General features: G+C 40.1%; 1 protein-coding gene across 2 annotated transcripts in view; it reads right to left on the reverse strand.

Annotated features, from left to right (window-relative positions):
- Positions 1-2,955: 2,955 nt before the first annotated feature.
- GRID2 (glutamate ionotropic receptor delta type subunit 2) overlaps positions 2,956-21,738 on the reverse strand; it is a 685,769-nt gene continuing 666,986 nt past the window's right edge. For both annotated transcript variants that reach the window (XM_042812758.1, XM_042812757.1), the window contains 2 exons: positions 9,491-9,731; positions 2,956-5,551 (listed from right to left, as the gene is read on the reverse strand). In XM_042812758.1, coding sequence (XP_042668692.1) covers positions 5,129-5,551; positions 9,491-9,731 — 664 coding nt within the window. In that variant the 3' untranslated portion in view covers positions 2,956-5,128. The remainder of the gene's footprint in view (positions 5,552-9,490; positions 9,732-21,738) is intronic.

Below are 21,738 nucleotides of genomic sequence, written 5' to 3' on the forward strand. Positions count from 1 at the left end.
CCTCTAAGGGTCCTTTCCAACTCAATTTTATGATTCTATGATAGCATGGCAGGATTTTTGAGGGGGTCATATGAAGTATTTTAGGGAACCTTATTTGTTCTTTGAGGCAAAGAGTCAAGAGAAATAAGAAGAAAGCATCACCTGCCATCCCTTAAATCTGCAGAGATCCAAGCAACAGCAGAGCTTACACAGACGGAGCTCAGATCTGTAAAAGCTAGAACGAGACAAACCACTTGGTGTTGCCAAAGCATTGTTCAACAGAGCAGCATATTTTCTTGCTACCCTACATGTTTCTTGTTGTGGTTGCTGCCACACCACAGACGCTTTTCCTTCAGAGTGTAAGAATAGCGAGTGGTACACTATGAGCTTTAACCACAGTGCTTACTTGCTCTCTCCCACAGTTAAGAGAATTAATTAGTAAGGACATGGATCAACAGGGATTGCTCCTATTGTGATCCACCAAGAGAAATACACAGGGAGTATTCAAAACCAATATTTAAGACCTCTCCACAGTGCATTACAAGAAACACTTGAGCAGGTGAGAAATACAAGTTTACTTACAGCAGCAGGACTATGACATGCTCATTGAGTTGCCCACTTCCTCTTTTTTATTTAATTTCCAACAAGCCCAGAACATTTGCTACCTCCCTGCTATGCTTCTAGATGAAGCACTTGCAGCATCTTCTGGCTGCCTCAGGATCACGCCTTGGCAATCAAATCTGGGGGGTGAGCAGCATCCCTGAGACCTCACCCACTTGAACTTCTATTGCTGCTCAGTTTCCTGTATGTAGAAGGAAGCAAGGAGTAGGAAGTTGAAGCAGTTTCCCAGCTGCAAAGCACTCACCTGGAGGAATGAAATGCAAAACAGAGAGCTGCAAGAGCAAACTTCCCTATTCCACATAGGAGGAGGCTAAGCCTGAACTACCAGCAGTGTTATTCTGCTGCCATGTTAGCTGCAGTATGACTCAGGGGAAGAATTGAAGCAAACACCTACAGCTGTGTGATTACTTGGAGAGCTCAGTGACTGCCCTCACACCTCCATTTTATTTTTATTTATTTTGTTTTGCTGAGGAGGGTGAAGGAAGTGGTTAGCCTTACAAAGGCTGATAGCGGCAATATTCCTTGCTCCAAACAGATGATGCACCAGTAGAATAAAGGATTGCTGTGGAATGCCAAAATAAAAAGCAACTTCATTTACAAGACTATCAAATCTATCAAAATTAGTTGTTTTTTTTTAGGTAATTAATTAATTAATTAATTTTGGCAGGCCACCACACTTTTGCATCAACCTAGGGACTTGCTTTTTGGAGGAATTGCTTTTGGTTAGGAATTAACTAGGCCATGAAACATTTTGCCCTCACAAGTCTGCCTTGGGAGGCTTTGATTTCTGACTTTACACACAGTGTTATGTATGAGACACGAGTGGCAGGGTATGATGGTGATGAGTTTGCTGTTGCTTCCTGGTCTTGATGTGAAGTATGAATGCATGCATTCATATCCCAGTACTTAACACAAAAAAGTATCTAGGACTCATTCTTGGGAGCAGATACTTGATTTTGACATTTATTTCAAAACAGCTCCACAGAACAAAGACGAAACACATGTCTCTGGACCAAGGGAGTGTGCTGGTACAACACTGCTTTTGTTTAGGAGACTATTTTTTCATCTCTTACAACCACAAGTGTGCACATGGGAAACTGCTTTGCTTTTCATCCCATCACCTTTGCGCAGGTTTGTGAAATCAAACGTACCCAGGGTACTAAGCTCCAGCATGCTTTCTGACCCCGCTGCAGTGGGTGTGCTAGCAGAAAAAGGCACCCTTACATCCTCATCAGTTTGCAGCATCCCACATTAGCGTGGAAAGAGAAAATACATCTTAGAAACCTGATATATTGAGGGAAATTGTACCAGCACTTTGTTTTGATAAGACAGGAGGAAATTGCACGATACTACAGCTCTGGCCATGCTGTTGCCAGATCACTGACAGCTATAATCACTCACCTGTTTGCTGCAGCAGGACAATTTTTTTCTGTCTCGGGTATTTCACCATCAGTCAGTAGACCCGTCTGACCAAGCAAATCTTTGAAACCAGTTTAATTTAATTCGTGCCACTGCTCACTTTTTCACTTGTAGATGATACTTCAGAATGGGTGTATGATCTGAATCACCAGGCAAACAACTCATCTTTGTGTGCAGCTGGCTTGTAATTTCAGCAGCCCTATCACAGCACAAATGCTTGATAGTCGTTAATACAGTACTTCTACCTCACTGGCTTTTATTTAAAGACAGGGAGGAGAAATGTCACATAGAATTAAATTAGCTTCTTATGAAGAGGAAATAGGTTATGTCTCTTAAGATACCCAGCTCTGGATAGGTGTGTTTGGGAGGATAAGTGACAGAGGTAATACTCACTTTAAATGTAAAGTGAATGATTTGTCAAGGCCGGGAGTACAGCACTTCTCATGCCATCATGTTGGCTTTACAGCTCAAGAATAACCTGGAAGTAGGACTCTGATCATGCAAGCATTTTTGGGACTACAGGAACCCCCACCTATAGTAATACTCTCTAGCATCCTGTTGCTGGGCATTTAGTGCCCATTGACACACATGCCTATTGGCAGTAGCCTGTAAGCACCTTTTATCCTCAAGTCATTTTCAGTCATTTCCTTCAGATTTATAAGTTATCTGGACTCAGATTATTATCATTATTTTTTAATGTAGCGCTGAATTGAGGTCTCCTTCCAATGTATGTATATCTTATTTTTCTTTTGAAACTATAAAATAAGACTGAAACACCTTCTCCCCTGGTGTAGCAAAAACAGTGAGAAGTGGACACCTGCTACCAAAGGAAAATCTCACAGTGCCCATCGTTTAAGCAGGAGGAAACGCAAGTTTAGAAAACAATTTTATTAGACAAATTATTTAGACAAATTATACACAGAAAGCTCTGCCACTTTTAACTGAGGCCTCCAAAAAGTGTTTTGTGTATCTGTATAATAGGCAACACATCAAAATAGGCCTATTTTAAATATTGTACATGGTTAACAGATTTCTTTTTTAATAGCTAAAATCACTGCAACATCTGGTATGTCCCTACATAGCTTGTTGGAAAGAAATTAATTTTTTTTATCTTTTTTTTTTTCTCAGAAGTGTGGATGAGTTCATGAATGTTACAAGGGAGAAGCAAGTTGTGCATGCTTTTAGACACTTGCTATCCCGAAAACAAAATGGCCTTTTGCACGATAAGAATTTGTTCTGCCTTACACAGTAGACAATATTTGAAGATTTAGTACAAAAAACAGTGACAGTACAAGATGCTCCCCCAGAACAGAATTAGCATCAAAATAGAATAGGTCTGAAGAATATACCTTTTAATTTATCCTAAAGCAAATCACAGAGGTTGATTCCTATTAATCCTAGCCAAAGAATGAGTTAGATTAAAATAAGTGTATGGTTGCATTAAAAACATAACCAAACCAAAAAACCTCACGGGATAAACTGCTTGCTTTCTACTTAGCCTCAACTTTAGCTTTAAGGATTACAAATTGAAAGCTCTTCCTACATTTCTAACAGGTAACAGCGTTACTTTAAAAAGCTGGTGCCAAAACGGGCACTGGTTCTGCTCTCACTGCTGTTCTTTCTCTTGTTCTACACAGTTGGCACTAATATATAAAGTATGTAGCTCCTCTAAATCTAACTTAACGTATAAAGGGTTAAAATGAGCGCCGGTTCATATACTGTTTTCCCCTTCGAGCAATATGTGATAATAATTAAGGCCACATCAGTAATTCTCAAGGGCTTTTGCTCCACAAACACCATTATCGTATTGATCAGCTGTACCGATTTGGAAAATAATTTATTAACCTTTGATCTATGTTTAAACTTCTCTAGAGCTATATTAGTTGCTCATGAGCATGGTATACCTAAGAGAGTGTTCCATCTGTCTAATTAATTAAAAGTAAAATTATCAAGGTTAGCCATATAGAATGCTCAACAGCCAATGCAAAACCTAATTGAATGAGTTACATCTAGGTACAAACTTCAAATTGTCCTGGATGTTCTAATAAAAAAGTATAAAATATGCTCTGTTGGCAAACAATGCAAGTCAGAATAACATTAAAAGCGACCCGTCTTTTCTAAATGAAAAGACCCCTGCACTGTACATCTTTCCTGTATACAACACATTTTACTAAAGCTTTATTAAATGAATTGCAGTAGCAACGGCTGCCATTTTATAGCTATATATACATGTATATATATATACATACTTGTGTGTATATATGTATATATATATGTATGAGATACTAATTTATTTAACACAACAGAGGCTTCTGCCATATGATATAGTTTACTGTACATAAGAAAAACTTTTAACACTGTACAATCACATAAAGGTCATATGCACTGTTGCAGTGCAAAAGTAGATTTAACTGTAGTCTTTACTGGCATAGTAATGGCTTCTTGTAATCCTACAAAATTGCATTCTCATATAATGGGGCCTGAATGGTCTTTCAACTTCATTTATTTTGCTTTTTTTTTTTTTTTTTCTTTTTTATCCATTTTTCCTTTTTTTTTTTTTTCTTTTTCTTTTTTTTCTTTTCCCTTTCTATCTTTTAAACTGCAGGGTTTGCCTTTGGTCCACAGTTAAAAGGACACACAGCAGTGGAGCGCTGACCACACGCAGCAGAATAGATGTAAAGGATTTAAGTTATTGCAAGTATAGTAAAAAAAGGCAGTTGGGGAGGAGGAGCCAATGCCCTTCTGTAAAGTAATCCTCAGGGTTTTCTTATGCATTAATCACTACACATTTTCTATATTTAAGTATATGAAAAGCCTGAAGTAACCAAAACCTAACGCGGTGATAAATGAAAGAATAAGTGACTTGAGTAGTAAAGAGAATAAAGAGAGAAAGGAAAGAGGAGACCAGACTGAGAAAGCTGAGAAGAGGAAGAGTTGTTACTAAGAATCCTGATTCTTTCCTTAAATAAAGAAAAATAAAAAATCAAATTTTAAAAACAAAAACAAAAGAAAAGAAAAAGGTTACATCCATGTTAGTCCCACAACATTACAGCCGCTCCTTGCAAAGGGAGTCCTAGAAAAGAAACAGTGAAGAAATTCGGTCTGATGCTCATATGGAGGTGCCTCGGTCTGGGTCACTGCCGAGGTTCAGCCCCAGAGTTGGAGTTGGTTGGTAAGGGATAGATGACATTGTTTTGATGGGGCTTCTGAAAAACCCTCCGTTTGGTGCCCTGTGCCTAAAAGGGCCAGTTCGGTGCTCGGGTACGCTGCCGAAGGAGAAGCCAGAAGCAGCTTTGGCAGACAGCGTGCGGCTCAGCGTCTGGATCTGTTCTGGTATGAAGGTTGTTGTGGTGATGTGAGTGTTTCTGAAGTCACTGATTTGCTCCAGTGCTTGACGGGTGGGCAAAGTGTCAATGTCCAGAGGGGTCAAGTCAATCGACGATGTGGAAAACTGTTTATGGGGACTGTCATCATCTGTGCAGAGACTGTTCACGCGCCTGTGGAGGTGTTCCAGGTCAATTTCCTTGTCATCCTGGGGAAGGAGAAGAACAAGATGTACCACTCACCACCACCACCATGTTTTTTTGCAGGATTGAAGCTCTACAGTGCAATCAGAACTGCTTGGTAAACAAAATACACACTTACTAAAGCTTCCTCTTAGCTGTGGGTAGCTCTAAGCATCACTAGCAAACATCCCCACCTCCTGAAGCTGGATGAACTAAAACAAACTCATGCAGACCCTTTTCCACATCTGCCTTCAAACCCTGTGTCTATATGACAGAATTCCAAGGACTACTGATAGGTTTTCTTCATACAATGAAGACAGAGCATCATCTCAAATGTCTGGGGTGATGCCAGTCCTTAAATGCAGCAATGATGACTAAATTTGAATGACAAAATGGGGGTCTCTGAGGGGCCAGACTGCTTCTTCATCGGCGTTCGTTCTCTCAGGGCTTAAGGATGTGCCAAAATCTTCTCAGGTTTATTTTTGCTTTTATAATACAGAAAAACTGAGCTTCCAAGCCCAAATCCAAACACTGGCATCTCATTAACATCACACAGGAAGGAGTACATCAGATGATTTTAAATTGTGATGCCAAAAGAGGGATTAATTCTCTCCTTACCTACAAAGAAGCAATTCCATAGATTCAGTTGGAATTATGCTGCTGTTGAGTGAGAAGGCAGCCTGGAGGATTTATTATAACAAAGCATCGCTCCTCTTACCTCTGTCCTTTTTCCTTCTTAAACCCAGTGAACTCCATTAGAGAGGCTTCTTTGTTATAATTGAGATTTTAAATGCATGGGAATTTAAAAAAAAAAAAATGTCCAGTGTGACCCAATAAATCACCTATATTGTACATATTTATTTCTACTGAACTGCAAATCTTAATGCAAAGCAGCATTATGTATACATGTATAAACGAATGTATTCTCTCAAGTCTAGTCAGCACAGCTCATTCAGAACAAAAATCAGTTCCAACTAACCTTAACATTTACCTTAATCTCTGTGAAATCTACTGGCTCTTCCAGGCCACTAGAAATATCTCACACTCTAGGACCTCACAGAGGGCAATAAGGCGGCCGATAGATGTGCTCTGATGGCTTCCAGACTCGATTACTGCAATTCAATGACTGGCTTGATCCAGAGCTCATTGAATCAATGGCAAAACTCCTAGTATACAGAATGGGCTTTAGGTCCCTCCTTTGTCTAGGAATGAAGTCAAGCACTCTGAAAATTCCACCTAGAACAAACTGCAGGAGTTTATCTTCTTAACAAAAAGGATCACGAAATATTTGCACCAGTACCACACTGAATAAAAAGCCCAACTCAAGTGAGACTGAGGGAGCAGCTCCCTTCTGAGACAGGGGACAAGTGAGACAAACTGCAGGATAAAGGGCAGGGAAAAGGGCATCAGGATTCTGCCAGAGGAAACCAAGCTGACCACAGGGGCTTTGTAGGTGAGCTCATCATGGGAGGGGAATAAAAGCAGTGCTCATTTCTTGGACTTAGCTTTCTGTCTGTAGTTTATTCACATGTGAACACAGACATGGATGCACATAACAACCACACAGGTGACACCAAAACCAAACGCATTCACCAAACGCTCTCCTTTAAAGTATTTGGAGCTGCATGTGGATGCAGAAGAACTGGGGCCACATTGGCATCTAAAAATATATACAGAGGCTCCTTTAGCACGTGCAAATCATGACTATATCTCTAAAGGACAGTCCTAATTCTTTTTTTTTTTTTTTTTTTTTTTTTTTTCCTGTAGTTTTGAAAAACATATGAACACCTTGTAATTTCAAATGCCAATCTGAATTTCAGTATTTCTGAGCCTCTATAAGTTATCCAGAATATTCTTCATTCTCTCAGATGCATTTGGGGCTAGAGTCAGACCAGTAAAAATATAATAAAGCGGTGATATTCTCCCATGCTTTAGCCCGCAACCCAATCTCCACCCAATTGATACACCAAAATGAGACCCACTCACAGTAAGATTGTGCACATCTCCATAATATGATCTTTCCTCTTCTCTCTTGTGTGATCAGTAGTGAAATATGCAGCAGTTTTCACATTTAAATTATCATCAGGCTTCAGAGTCAACATCCCATTGAGATTACTGGGGCAGTTCATACTTCTCTCAGAGCTACTGTTTAAGGCTGTCTGCAGACTCAGGCAGACATCATTGAATGGGTTACTTCTGGTACGTGACTGAAATGTAATCTTCGTAACCATAAGACAATTTTTTTCAGTATAAATGCTTGCATTCTGAGCACCAGATGGCAGCCACCAGGAAAAAGGGTTGGCTTGCTGACCACAAATTGGCCCAATCTGACCCCCGATTCGGGACTAGTGGCCTGGAAGAGCCAATGGATTTCATGGAAGCTAAAATGAATTTTAAGAAAGTTAGTTAAGATGTATTTCTTTGCTGAATGATCCCCACATCCAGGACAGTGGGGATATTCAGCACATTTGTCCATGTTAAACTCAGTTTTGAGCCAAGCTTTTCAACGGAGCTTTGAGATACAATTTTAAATGCTAAGCTGATGAATACATGCAAAAAGATAAAGGAGGCCAAATTATACAATTTATGGAAAATACACATTAAAATTTATGTGTTTGAAAGTTGAAATGGGAAGTTTTATAGTTATATAAAGTAGCTGGGCTGGTTTTTTTTTTTTCCCTTTGATATTAATTTTTATGTTTTGTACCAAGTAAATATGAAGTATGATGTTCTAAGGGTCTGGGTAAACAGCAAGCTTGTAAATTTTTTTTTTTTTTTTTTTTTTTTTTTTTAATTTCATCAGTTGAAACTAGACAGTTCCCAGTCCTGAGAAAGCCAATTAAAGACTAGAGATTTTTTTTCGCTTTTAATAATGGTCTGGTCCAGATCATTAACAAAAAAAGCTTGGGAATTAAAACAGGCAAGAAAAGATAATAAGTATTCTAACATCAGTGTCAATGCTGTCTAATTAGGTAATGTAATTAATCCTACCTGATTACACAGCATTAGATTAGCAGGAATAAACACAAAGGAGAAATTGCAGAGAAGGTGAGACCACTGAACACAAATTAACAGCAATACCCCACAACATAAGTCTAAGCTACACAGAACAGGCATAACTGATAGTGCCATATTATATAGCTCATATTTAGGTTCATCTTTGGGCACATCTGCCAAGTGTACTTTAATAACTTTTAATATTCCTGATGTTTTTTCTAGTGGTTTGTAGAGCTAAAAGACTTAAGGAATTTTTTTTAACACTGTATAAGGCTCAGATGGCTGGCAAAGGGACAAGTGGATTAACTTGGGAAGGTACAGAACCAAACTCATCTCTGGTATAAGATGACATATTTCCCTCACTCTGTCTAGAACTGTCTTAAAAAAAGTCTGTAATAGATTTCAGAAATAAGGCTGGCCTGAATCTGAAAAATCTAAATTACTCTTGCTTCCCTGTACTTCAGATTAAATAATCACAGCTGAAGTTTGTGGAAGTTCCAAGAGTTTAACAGATGTGAAAAATCAAGATAAGCTTATTTAAGAAGCTAACATCTGATTAAAGGGCTAAACTTTGAGAATCTATCTTAAGAGACTCAGCCATTGAGCTCTGAGGATATATTTTGCAAGAAAAAAAAAAAAAAACAAGAAACCTTTGAACTTGCTAGTGAGGATTAACTCTCACTGATGGCAATAAAGTGCTAAATAATGATGTTAATAATACATTATTCTACAAGTAATGATTGTGTTTTACTCAAAATAGTTACATGTTTATATATCATCATTATACATTATTTTATTTAAAGCTCCTCTAGAAAGAGCAGTTGAAGAGATTTTGAGGAATGGCATTTACCTTAAAATTAGGAAGCTAAGGAAGTTTCTCTGACTCTTTTTCCCTAAAAGCTATCAATTCATGACAACAATGTTTACGGTGCATGAAAATTTCCCAGGAGAAATGGAGGATCTAATACCTCTTTTGATGGAACCCGGGAGCCTTTCCTTTTATTCCACCACGTTTCCAACATTGCAATGAAACAAGATAGGACAATCCCAGCGGCGAGAATGCAGAAAACACCTGCAAAGCTTTTTATGTCCAGGGCACCTCCTTTCTGTTTGGTATCCACAGATGAATAAAAATCACATTGACCATTCTTTGGCCACCACTTATGCTTCAGTATGTCCATGTCACCATTCTGTTGCAGCTCCAGAATCCTTGAGGAGAAAGCAAAAAGTCAGGGATTACACTGGGGCAGCGGAGATGGCATCAAAGTGCAAAGGCACGAGGACATAACCTGAGCGCTCACATCCTTCCATGTGCCTGGGAAGGCCGAGCAGCTGGAGAACCCAGGTACTGGGTCTAGCACAAATGACAGCTAGGACTGTGTATAGGATTGAGCTACGGATATCCACAATATACTCTAAATGAACAAAAGTACGCACAAATCTCTTTAAACCCTGAATGAAAATGTTTGATTTAATATACTTTATTTTCTTAGCTGGCTTTTGCTGCAGACTATAGCAACCGACTCCTGTAGTGTGTGAGATACTTGAAAATTATATTTTGGATTTTAATAGTTGGAGAATAGACATTTCAAATTGAAAAAAGAGAGAAAAAAGTAAACAGAGTTTTTGATGTACCACAGGATACGTGTTACCTGATTGCAAGCTGATCATTACCTGGTTACCTACCTGCTGCTTTGGAGAGAGCAGAACAGAACCACTTTAGCTGCAAACAGCTATGACTTCAACTAATCCTGCCGCCAGGAACATGCAATTTGCTAGCAAGAAATCTCCAGGGGAAGCTTCTTTGTTGTGGAACTCACTTGTCCTTGCACCTACACAACCATCCTGCTGCTGAGGATTTGCTGGGCAGCTTGCAAGGTCTAGGTTTTTTGCTAGGCTTCCAGTGGGATGAGCAGTTTGAGAAATTAAATTTTGTTTAAAAGATTTTCATGTTTGGTTAATTTATTAATCTCAATAAATTCCTGAGGTTTTTTTAAATTTAAACAAACATCCAGAAGTGCCTCGAGTGGCAGCTGGGTGCTTCTGATTGCCCAAATTAATAAATTCAGTGATTACATTTAAAAAGAATAAAACAAAAGGAATGTTTTCCTTCACATAATAAATTTGTTTTTCATTTCAACATTGGAAGGCAAACAATCTCTCGTGCAATCATTGGACACAGCATGCAAAAAAATTCAAGTGCACGCAAACCACCAGCAGTCTGGGATGCTGCTGTCGGAAATTGCACATCCTGAAGCTTCTGAAGGAGGCCAGGATTGGTCAAGGACCGAAAACTCTTTGTTCTGCTTTAAGGGACAAGCTTGGGCATGAGCAGTTCCGACAAGATAAAAAGAAGAATGCTTTACAAAGAGGGAGGTCAAACACTGGAAGAGAGGAGCTGTGGGATCCCATGGCTGATGCTATTCAAAGGTTGCCTGAGCAACCTGACCTAACCGGGCCTGCTTCAAGCAGAGGGCTGGGCTACAGACCTCCAGAGGTCCCTTGCTACCAAAAGTATTCCTCTGTGGCTGTGAACATGATTCGTATGCTGATCTGCATTATGGAATACACTGCTTGCAGACATAATTCACTGTAATTCCAGGACTCACTCCTCTTGCATCTGCAATAGGACTTTGGGGAATACTTGGGCCCAAGTATTTACATTCACAGGGGCAGCAGGTAGCATTTCCGATCAACAAAAATCATGTGTAAATTCTTAAAAGGTAACAAAACATTAATGTACATTAGTGTAATGTAATGTACAATCTCAAACATTTGGTATATATTTCTTTATATTTAGAAGCTGCTATACTAATTACTGAAGGCAGTAACCAAACAACATTTTGGGGCTTTTTTTTTTTTTTTTTATTTCAGCAGCAGATCTAATCCCTAAGCAGGGCTATTTTGTCTCTTTTATTCAGTGATAGAATGAACCATCTAAATGATTGCTCTATTCTCATTAATTAAATGATTCTTCACTTGTCAGTTTAATTCCTGATTACACAAGACATCTTTTCAACAATAGGCATTTGCATAAAACACCGAACTTCAGCTTGTTCCTTAACAGAGATTTATTCCCAATTGTACTCCTGGTAATGATCAGCAATTTTCTTTATGGATGTAACATGCAAGTTCAATTATTTAAAGAAAAACAACAACAAAAAAGAAACAAACCAGGGACAGTAATTAACCAATTATAGGAAGGACCTCAAGAAATGGAAATTTTATAATAAAGACTATTAAAGCTGCAGCTGAAAGCAGATCTTGAAATATAAACTACATATCAAGAGAAATTATGAGAGCATGAATATTCAACTATATTCTATTCACATGGAGGAGAAAGGAGCTCCTGATTCCGTCAGATTTAGGAAATACTTCGTGTCTGATTCAGACATTTTGTGGAACCAAGACAACAGCATTAGGAAGATTTAACGCTACCCACTGTTCCTAGTTAAGGAAATCACTATTTTTGTAGCGTCTTTTCAGAAATGAAAATGTTACTTTTAACAAAACGCCACGAAAAATAACGTGAGGAAGGGAAGTTTCTTGCAGGCGTGCAGCAGGTAGGCACCGTTCCCGTACACGCTGCAGGAACTTCCCACAAGATGGCAGTCTTGCCACAACGATCTGTGCTGTTGCTGCAGCTCCTGCTGGGTGCCCTACGCAAGCTAATCAGATACCTGTTGGGCAGCAGACGCTACAATCAGTCTGATATTTGATTTTCAGATTTAATAAGGGACTAAAATAATAGCGCATTAACTAAATGCAATGAATGATAATGATACGCTAAAAGCTATGATAATGTCCAGCAAGCACCCCTCTCTGCAAGTCCAAACTTTTTACATCTGAACTTTTCCTTCTGGCACCTTTGAGCATACAGCACAGAGCGCCGTTACTAAATGCAAGCCAGTGGTGGTGGAAAGTAGTGAGCAGGGAAAACGATTTCCTGCTGTTTCAAAATACCATGGTCTTGAGCTTATGCAAGAAGTCTACATATTGAAATAATCACAGTTGTCTGAAAGAAAATGACCTTTCCTATAGAGTATAAGACAATATATTTTCCTGTAGCAGGCAAATTGTTACACTAACATCTTTCAAGGCAATTAAGTGAATTTATTAAACTGCACTAAAGGGAGAAAAAAAGGAATCTGCATACACTTTGAGTAATTGGACCTTCAATTAACAGCAGGTTGAGGGAGGTGATTTTCCCCTTGTACCCTGCTCTTGTGGGACCTCACCTCAATTACTGCCTTCTGCTCTTGGGCCTCCAACAACACCGGGTTTTGATTTTGCTGTTTTATTCAGAACTAAAAGTAAGAAGCAAAAGACACAACAGGCCATTTACGAGCAGCGAGTCTGAGATGGCGAGGGTTACTGAGTATCATCTGCCCACACAATGGCATGTTAATCATAGGGATGGCTTCAGTGAGATCTCTATTCACATGATCCTGGGATGTTCCCAGGTAACTCACAAGGCTTGCTTTTGGCAGTGCTCGGTGCTTGCACATTGAGCATGATGGCTAAAAAAGCTCCAGTGACTTCTCTACCAGTTAGCAGGGAGTTACACCCCTTGGGCAAAAGCACCGCACAAAAGCCTTTCATAGGAAGATCCGGGGCTAAGTCTTTGCAGAATTAAGTTCCCCTCTTGTCTTGCTGAGCTAAGATGAATTTTCATTATTTTGGCCTCATCCTTGGGGCACTGCTTTGATGCTCAAAGCCCTGACTCAGATTCTATACCAGGTGCCAACAAGCATTGTCATTCCTCTGCTGCCCAACAAATCCTGTTTGCATCATATTACAGCTATAAAGCTGCTGAGGAGAGTAAAGGATTTATCTGTATTCACTTGTAGTCGGTAAACAGTCCTGTGGGATTTTTTCTTGTCCAAATACACAGAATAAAGAGATAAAGAGCAGTCAAGAAAGGGAAAAAAAAAAGAAAAAAAGAAAAAAAGAGCAAAAAATCCAAAATCCAGCTCCTAAGCATTTAGGGAGCTGGTGGGTTCATCCCAAAATACCTGTTTGCCTGGCCTCAGCTGCACTACCCAATTAGCCATTCCTACACCTTTCAAAGGGTGCCAAATCACCACAGTCCAGAGATGGAGCAGGTGTGAAAAGGCATAGTGAAGAAGTAGATGTCTGAGGAAGAAAGCAGGGGAGTAGTATCTGTGCCCACCCCCAGGCAGGCTGAGGTGATGCTAGGAAAGCATGCAAGATAGAGAATGCAAGAGGAACAAAACACCTTGAGGCAGAGGTCATTGCTATTGTGTTGATGATAGGTCTTCAGTAGATAAGAATCACATAATCATAGAATTGCTTGAATTGGGAGGGATCTTAAAGATAATCTAGTTCCAATACCCCTGCCATGGGCAGGGTTGCCAACCACCAGATCAGGCTGCCCAGTGCCCAATCCAACCTGGTCTTGAGCACTTCCAGAGATCAGAAGCATCCACCTCTCTGGACAGCCTGTGCCAGGATCTCAACATCATAACAATGAAAATTTCTTCCTAGCATCCAGTCTAAAACTCTCCTCTTTCTCTTTAAAGCCATCCCCTCTTGTCCTGTCACTATCAGGCCATGTAAAAATTCCCTCCTGATTATAAGTTCCTTTTAAGTACTGGAAGCCACAATGAGGTCTTCCCAGAGCCTTCTCTTCTCCAAGTTAAACATGTCCAGCTCCCTCAACCCTTCATCATAGGAGAAATGCTCCAGTTCTCTAATCATCTTTATGCCCCCCCCCCTCTGGACCCATTACTCTAACAGAACCATGTTTTTCCTGTGCTGGGAGCCCCAGAACTGGGTGGAGTACTCCAAATGGGGCCTCATGAAGGCAGAGAAAAGAATCCCTCCCCCCCCACCATGCTGGTCACCCTTCTTTTGATGCAGGCCAGGATACAGTTGGCCATCCTGACTGCAAGCTCATGCTCCTGGCTCATCCTGGCTTTTGTCCACCAGGACCCCCAAGTCCTTCTCCACAAGCCTGCACTCGGTTCTTCTCCCAGTCTGTAGAAAACCAGGATTGCCATGACACAAGTGCAACACTTGGTCTTGTTAAACTTCATAAGGTTCACACAGGCCCACTTGTCAAGCTTGTCCACATCCCTTTGGAAATGCTACTTTTGAAGAGTCTGTTTCCCATTTTGCTGTGATTTCATTTTATTTTTAAGCCAATGTGTTGTTGAGCTGCCAATCATAGGCTGCACAAGAGGAAGTTTTTCACACTGGCCAAATGCAGCTTGGGCTGCCAGCTCAGATGAAGCTGTGCTCCCTCAACTGCCATTCCCACAACTAAGCCCACCAAAAGAGTGCCCTTGGGCCCAGCTGTGAAACTTATTTCTGGCATGGACTCCAAGCAGATCAAAACCCCACTGAACTGCACCCCACAAGAGAGAGCAGTTAGCCACTTTCAACCCCCAAAGAAGCCAGGAAAAACATCTCCCCTTCCAGCTACAACAGAAGAAGCTGTGGCAAAACAGACCTGCTCTTCAGCACTGAGGATTTACATGTCAAATAATTTGAAGAGAGAAAGCAGATGACCTTCTGGTTTTGCTCAGCAATAAACCATTACTTCAGAATACACAGCACTCATGACTTGGATCCCATAAATTAGTATTACTTGGTTCAAATTAGTGAACTTGTTGCTACTTAAATCTGTTAAACCTGAACAGTCTCCCAAATATGAAATGCTGAAGTGAAACAGTACCTGCAGTAACAAGAAAAGAGATTTGAATTATATTTATTAGGCAGTTGTGCTGGAACTTAAGGAGTTCACTACAACAGTTTTACTCAGGTCACGTGGCATTGTTGAATACTAACAATTCAGAAACTTTAATTATTATTAACTTAATTATGAAAAAAATCTGAGATGAGCTTTTACCATGTGGACCTTTTGTACACTTCCTGCTTGGGATAAAGCAGCAATAGAAGTTTTAGCACCTATTTATAAATCCTAAATGACAAGCAAACACCTACAGACAGACACACAAATATGAGTTCAATTAAGCTTAAAGCTATTACGGTAAACACCAAATTAATTCATTACAGCAAGTCACGGTATGCTGCCAACCTTATTAAAACAAAGAAATGTACTTTCAAGGTATACTGCTTCCTGCACATTACCTGTATCCCAGTCCTGTTCTAGATCATTTGCTAAATTACTTGAAAAATGACAGATATTAAGCTTTATGGAGATGATATATTTCATAAGCCACGTGAATGCCTGGGGCTTAATTTTCTTCTTGCTTTCACTACCACAGACCAACAGTAAGTGCATCCAATTGAGCGTAGGGTTGGATAGGGCAATTCATGGCTCCTGCAGAGAAGCAAAGCAGGCATCAGCAGGCTCCTTGTGACAGTTCTCTGCCTCCTTTCCTCCATTTACACCAGGAAATGCCAACTTGCAAGCAGTCCCTCTTACAAAGTCATTCCTAAAACACAAAGGTCAGCTGCCACCGTGTGCAATTACCAGAGCACAGAGATCATGGTACATCCTAAAATTACACTTTCTTTAATCTGTTCCCTATCATACTGCTTCTACAAAATGGAAGGCTGCTGTAAGTGACATTTTGACTATAAGGGGACCATACAATTACATACATACAATCTGAAGACTTGACTCACAGGTCTCTAACTGGATATAAGCAGACCAGTAATTTTTTTTCTACTTTTTTTTTTTTTTCCCAGAAGTGGCATAACTGACAGTTTCACACCAAATTAGGAGACCTTAACATCTGAAGTTGGTAAAAGTTTCACCAACAACTTGCAGACAGCTGAGACCAACAGGAAGAACTCTGAGGAACACTGCTTTTCAGGGTAGGCTGCCATGCAAATGACATTCTTCTGTGTACAAATCAGTACAGGTTAGCTGGATTAGCCAAAAACAGAAAGCTTGGAAATTGCCCTTTCAGTCACCAGTTCTTTATTTAGAAATAATGAAAAGAAAATATTAAGATGTTTATCTTTTATAGACTTTTTTTTTTTTTTTGGTGGACAAATTGGATCAAATAAGGACTAATACTTCTGTTTGGACCACTTGTTTATTGTCCTACAAGAACAGAGACTGGAATAGGCTTCCCAAGGAGATGGTTGAACCACCATCCCTGGATGCGTTTAAAAACCATTTGGATGCGGTGCTCAGGGACATGATTTAGCAGAAGGCAGCGTTAGGTAGTATGCTTAGATTGTGATTGGACTTGATGATCTTGAAGGCCTTTTCCAACCTGAGCTATCCTATGATTCTATGAAGAAGGATAAAGAAAAGAGGCACTTGCTGAATTTAACCTGCTGCTGATCGAATACGCAAGCCTCATCTTCAGCTGAAAAGCAACTAAATATGAAATCAAATGACTAACATGATTAATCTGAAGAGAGGTAATGACTAGTGAACTTCATTTTTTACGTTTTCTATATGGTTATGCTACCTTTAAAAGACAAGCACTCATTACAGCTATGACAACATGATCTTTGTCAATATTGAAGTTGGGCTTCAGAGACTTGATAACAAGCAAAAAGAAAGCAAGCCTAAAAGACTCAGGAGAGCTCAAAAGGAAAAGGCAGTAAATCCCGCAAAGACCTGGGGCATACCTGCAGTTGGAAAGTGAACACCTTAGGTGGTCTTTGAAAATGTCAGCATCATCCTTCAGTACACTGTGATATTTGGGTTACTGGGTGCAAGCAAAGATCTTTCTTTTCAGCGAGAGAATCTGGAAATGATCATCATTGCTTGGAGTCATGCTTCAGGCAGTGCAAAGCCTCAGTCTTATACAAACTACCTCTGTTCACATTTTTAGAAGCAGAATACATATCAGTCATACCAAGTCCTGTTAACTGACTCTCGAACAGCCTGTTTTTAAGGTAAGATACCCAGATAGCACTTGAATATTGGACATTCATTTGGTCTTTACATAACTAAACTAATGAATAACTGATTATTTTCAGTTTCTGTAGCTATTTGTTCACTTTTTTTGAGCCCTTGAAAACAAAAACCAGAAACTTGAAATTTTCTTTTAGAGAGTGTTTAAATGAGCGATATACACAGCTTGATTTAAATATAATCATTTGGATTATAAAAGAACACAGATCAAGAGTTTAAAGCTATCTCCAAGGTGAACAGAGATGTTGAGACAACCAAAAAACTAGACAGATAAATAAAGAGTCTGAAAATCAAATCACAGCAATATATTTTATGTCTGAATCTTGACATTTCAGAATATCTCAAAAGGCTCTTAACTCCCAGCTGCTTAGCTATAGCAGTGAGAGCTTTCCATATCCATTCCCAATTGTTTGGGTTTGAAATGTGCATTTTTACATGATCAAACTGTAAGATCAGTTAATGTTATACCAAGGAGAACCGATGCCAAGTGATCCTTTGAACAGAGAAAGTGAAGTAGTTTAAGGAATCCCATGTGTTATATTAATGCTCCAAGAATAGCACTCATGAATCTGATCTCTTCTCTCAAGCAAGTCTTTCACAGAAGATCCTTTTCTGGAGACAAACTCATGGCCTACCAAGACCTTTGCTTCTGGAGGGAGCAGGGAGAAGGAATGAGCAAGATCTGAAGCTTTACATTTCACTTTGAACCTATTTTTCCCTTCAAATGTAGGCCAACATTATTCATACAGGCTGTTCAGTGCAGAAAGAGTTCATGGGCAAATTATACTCACAGCAAGGCCACTTGCAAAGCTGTTGCTTGTCAGAAACTTCAGCCCAGACCAAAGCACCAGGAAATAACTGCTTTTCTTTGTGACTAATCCATCCAGATCTGAGACTTTTCCATAGATTAAGATACGGAAAAGTACTAATATTCAAAGTGCATCCGTCACATAAGATATGCGAAAACCCTTCCCACGTCAGGGCTTTCAGTCAGAAGCATTTCACAGATCAGCAAAGCTTCAACAAATCTGAAAAACATCAGCTGCAAGGAAGAGTATAGAATGAAAAATTCACACTGACTACCCCCAAACCTGTCCAAATAACTAAGTTCACTTAGGATGAAATCAAGCACACACCCTTACAAAGAAGTACGCATTGCTTACGTAGTCTGAAGATTAAAGTTGTACGTTTGCATAAAATAATAAATGAATCTATGAAGAACTTAAGATTTGGCTTCCTGCAAGAAAACTTCACTCAAATGCTCCATACATCTATTATTTCAGTGGCCAACAATTAACTTCAACAGCAAATGCACAAAAGTTGCAAGTCATGTAAGCAGGAAAAAATTCAAGGACAGAAAACTCAACCTTAATTTTTAAATTGAATATTAAAAAAAAATCAGATTCTTAACAGAGCAATAGCACAGGCTAATATATATGTAATATAATATTATATATATATATATAATATATATAAATAAGATGCCTCCATGCTTTTAGAGCACTTTACACTGTGTCAAGATTTAGTGATTTAAATGAGTAATCTTGCCTTCTTTTTGACATATATTTTTCACGATTATCAAAGTCCTTGTAGCTAAACTGAGTAACTTTCTTAAATCCTGTTCTTAAAAGTAACATAATTTCAGCATTTAGTTTTGCAGTCTTAGAGCCTCTCATTCTTTCTCAGTCTTTGGGATTCATACCCATACCAGTTTATTACTATCTGCCCTCATATAAGAAGCATTCAACATGACAATGACAGTCACATAACATATAGCCTACAAATGTTTAATATCTTGACCAACCAACTCTGCAATTTCAAGAGAAGCAAAAATCTTTCACAGTCATTCAGACTGGATGATGGGCATGGGTACGTGCCATTACTGTAGCTGCTGCCCATTCCTTCACAAAATGACCAGTTCCCCTTGTAGGTGTGCACTGTCTGCCATTCAGACTTGCAGGAGGAATCCTGCCTTCCCTCTCAGCAAACAGCCCCCACAGCATCCTCCTATGGATGCATCCTCCTGTGCATGTTGCTAGGCTGGGTTTGGTTGTGCAGCCTGCCATAGCTCATGGCTGCTGACGGAATGCACTGCCAGCCTTATCTGCACAGCACTACAAAGCTGTACCCAGTGCTTTCCTATGTTTGGTGCCAGATGAGCTGTGGCTAAAACAAATAACTGCAGAAATGAAGTGTGCTGCATTCCCAGGTGTATTCTATCAACAGTCCTCTGAAGTGAACTGATAGCTTTGTAGGGAATTTAACAATTTTATAGCGTAGGTCAAAACCAAGTGACTTGGCACTGAGATTCAATTTCTGTAAGCCAGTGAGGTTTTTCAGATATCTATGCATATCTCCTTCAAGATCAAGGGCACAAGGTCAATTCTGCAGCTTCTTTGATAGCACAGAGAAGCCAGCTCCTTTCTTCCCACACAGAAGCTCATCTGAGAGCCTCTGATGCACCGGCTGCTGTGGCACTGCTGTATGCTACTTATATCGAGTGCAGGGCAGGTTTGGTGGCAAGCAGGTCCCTTCAGAGGGTCTGTCTCCAGAGTCCATAGCAGCCAGAAGCAGAGTGGTGGAGCAGAGGCATGAAAGAGCCATATACAAAGTCTCATAAGTGTAGAGGGAGAATCAGGACCAGCCCTGCTTTTCTCAAGAAGTTGTCTGTCTTCCTCTCCCAAAAGAGGGAGGGGTGATGTTCCCAACCCTAATTTTCCAATTCAAGGAAATAAAAGGAAATTTGCTGAGGGCAAAGGAGGGCATTAACAGGCTCTTGCTTTTACCCAGCCAGCTTACCTTTCTCTAGCTCTGTGTCAGACCAAAAATGAGGATTGCACTGTTAAGTCTTGTCTCTGTGCTGCAAACTCACAGCTGTGCAGGATGACACACCGTCCATCATTGTCCTTGCTCAGAGAGCTGCCATAAATAATGCCACGGGAGCTCTCCCCTGCCACCAGCAGCTGCTGCCTCTGCTGGGAGTGGAGCTTAGTGAAGCCCCAAGGCAGGGAAAGCAGAACAGCCTGAAAAGTAGGATCCCAGCATTTATCATCGCATTAACTTGTGAGCCTTTCAAAATATTTGTCTCTTTTCTCTCGCAGGAGAATTTCTATCAGGAAGTTGTCATAATTTCAGACAAATTTCAGGAGCTTACCACGTTAATTTTCTGAATGTATCTAATCTTAGAAGTGTTTTCATTAATAGTGAGCATCACTCTGCTTTCAGAGGAGGCAGAAGCAGGACCGTGAAGCAGGTGTGGCAAGAGAACCCCTCAGGTGAGGGGTGCAAGCAGGGTGAGCTTGGCCTGGTTTCTCTTTTTTTTGCACTGGGGATATTTGTTTTCCTAAGAGAAGGGGAAAAGAGAAGGTAGAAGAGCAGGTTGGTAGGTTACATGATAGGTGGAAAAGGCTAAAGCTGTGAGAGTTCATTAGCTGTGACTTTCTGAGCAAACAAATGGCCGGCTCTATTGCTCAGCCCCTAAATCAGTGACAGCATCAAAAGGCTCTCACTGCAGCACAGCCCTGCCCTGGCTGCCCATGGTCACAGCCCTGGATTACCAGCTCCAGGCAGTCCCAGCCTATTGCCTCCAATCACTATTTCTTTGCATGCTTGGGGTCAGACCCTGCAGATGGCTAGAAACAAGCTCCAGGAGATACCTCTCAGAGACCAAGGACACACGCTGCAGTGCATCTAATGGACACTGGCTGCAGGTGGGGATAAATAGCTTATTTAACCAGCTAACCTCAGATTCATGCTTCCCATGCTTGGCAGAAACCAGGAGCAGGGGCTTTTAACGCACAATCACGTTCCTTTAACATTCGTGCAGTTACAATCAATTATATAAAACAGTTCCAATTAGGCTTTTGTTAATCAAAAAGCATCTGGCTAAAACTTCCTTTTAATACATTTTCTAGCCTGCGTAGAATGAAAACGGATTTGCCTGAGTTCTGTAAATAAAGATCTTTATGAGAAAGATGTATTTAACCTCTGAGAGCTGGTTAAAAAGCAAGTCCGACTTTTTCTGAGTCCAGAACCATTTAGATATGCCTGCGATTGGTTTTGTGAGATAACAGTGCTTGAGAGCCTTCCACAGCTTCTGCTATGTTAGGCCTGAACAGATTTCAAAGAGCTTTTTGTTCAGGCTAGTTCCTATTCTGATTTCAGTTATGAACTGTGTTAATAAAATATTTTCCTTTTATTCTTCTCTAACCTCTCTTTTTGGTTGGACATCAGCACAAATTGGAAACCCTGGCAAAATTTCTCAGAGATAAAAAATACATTTGCCACAGTAGGGGCAAACTGAGCTTCTACCCCATGTGCCCAATGCAAAGGAAACAGGCCAGATCT

Source organism: Centrocercus urophasianus, unplaced genomic scaffold (genome assembly GCF_019232065.1).
Source record: "Centrocercus urophasianus isolate 14NV4802_14NV808 unplaced genomic scaffold, USGS_Curo_1.0 seq_13, whole genome shotgun sequence".
In the NCBI taxonomy this organism is placed as follows: Eukaryota; Metazoa; Chordata; class Aves; order Galliformes; family Phasianidae; genus Centrocercus; species Centrocercus urophasianus.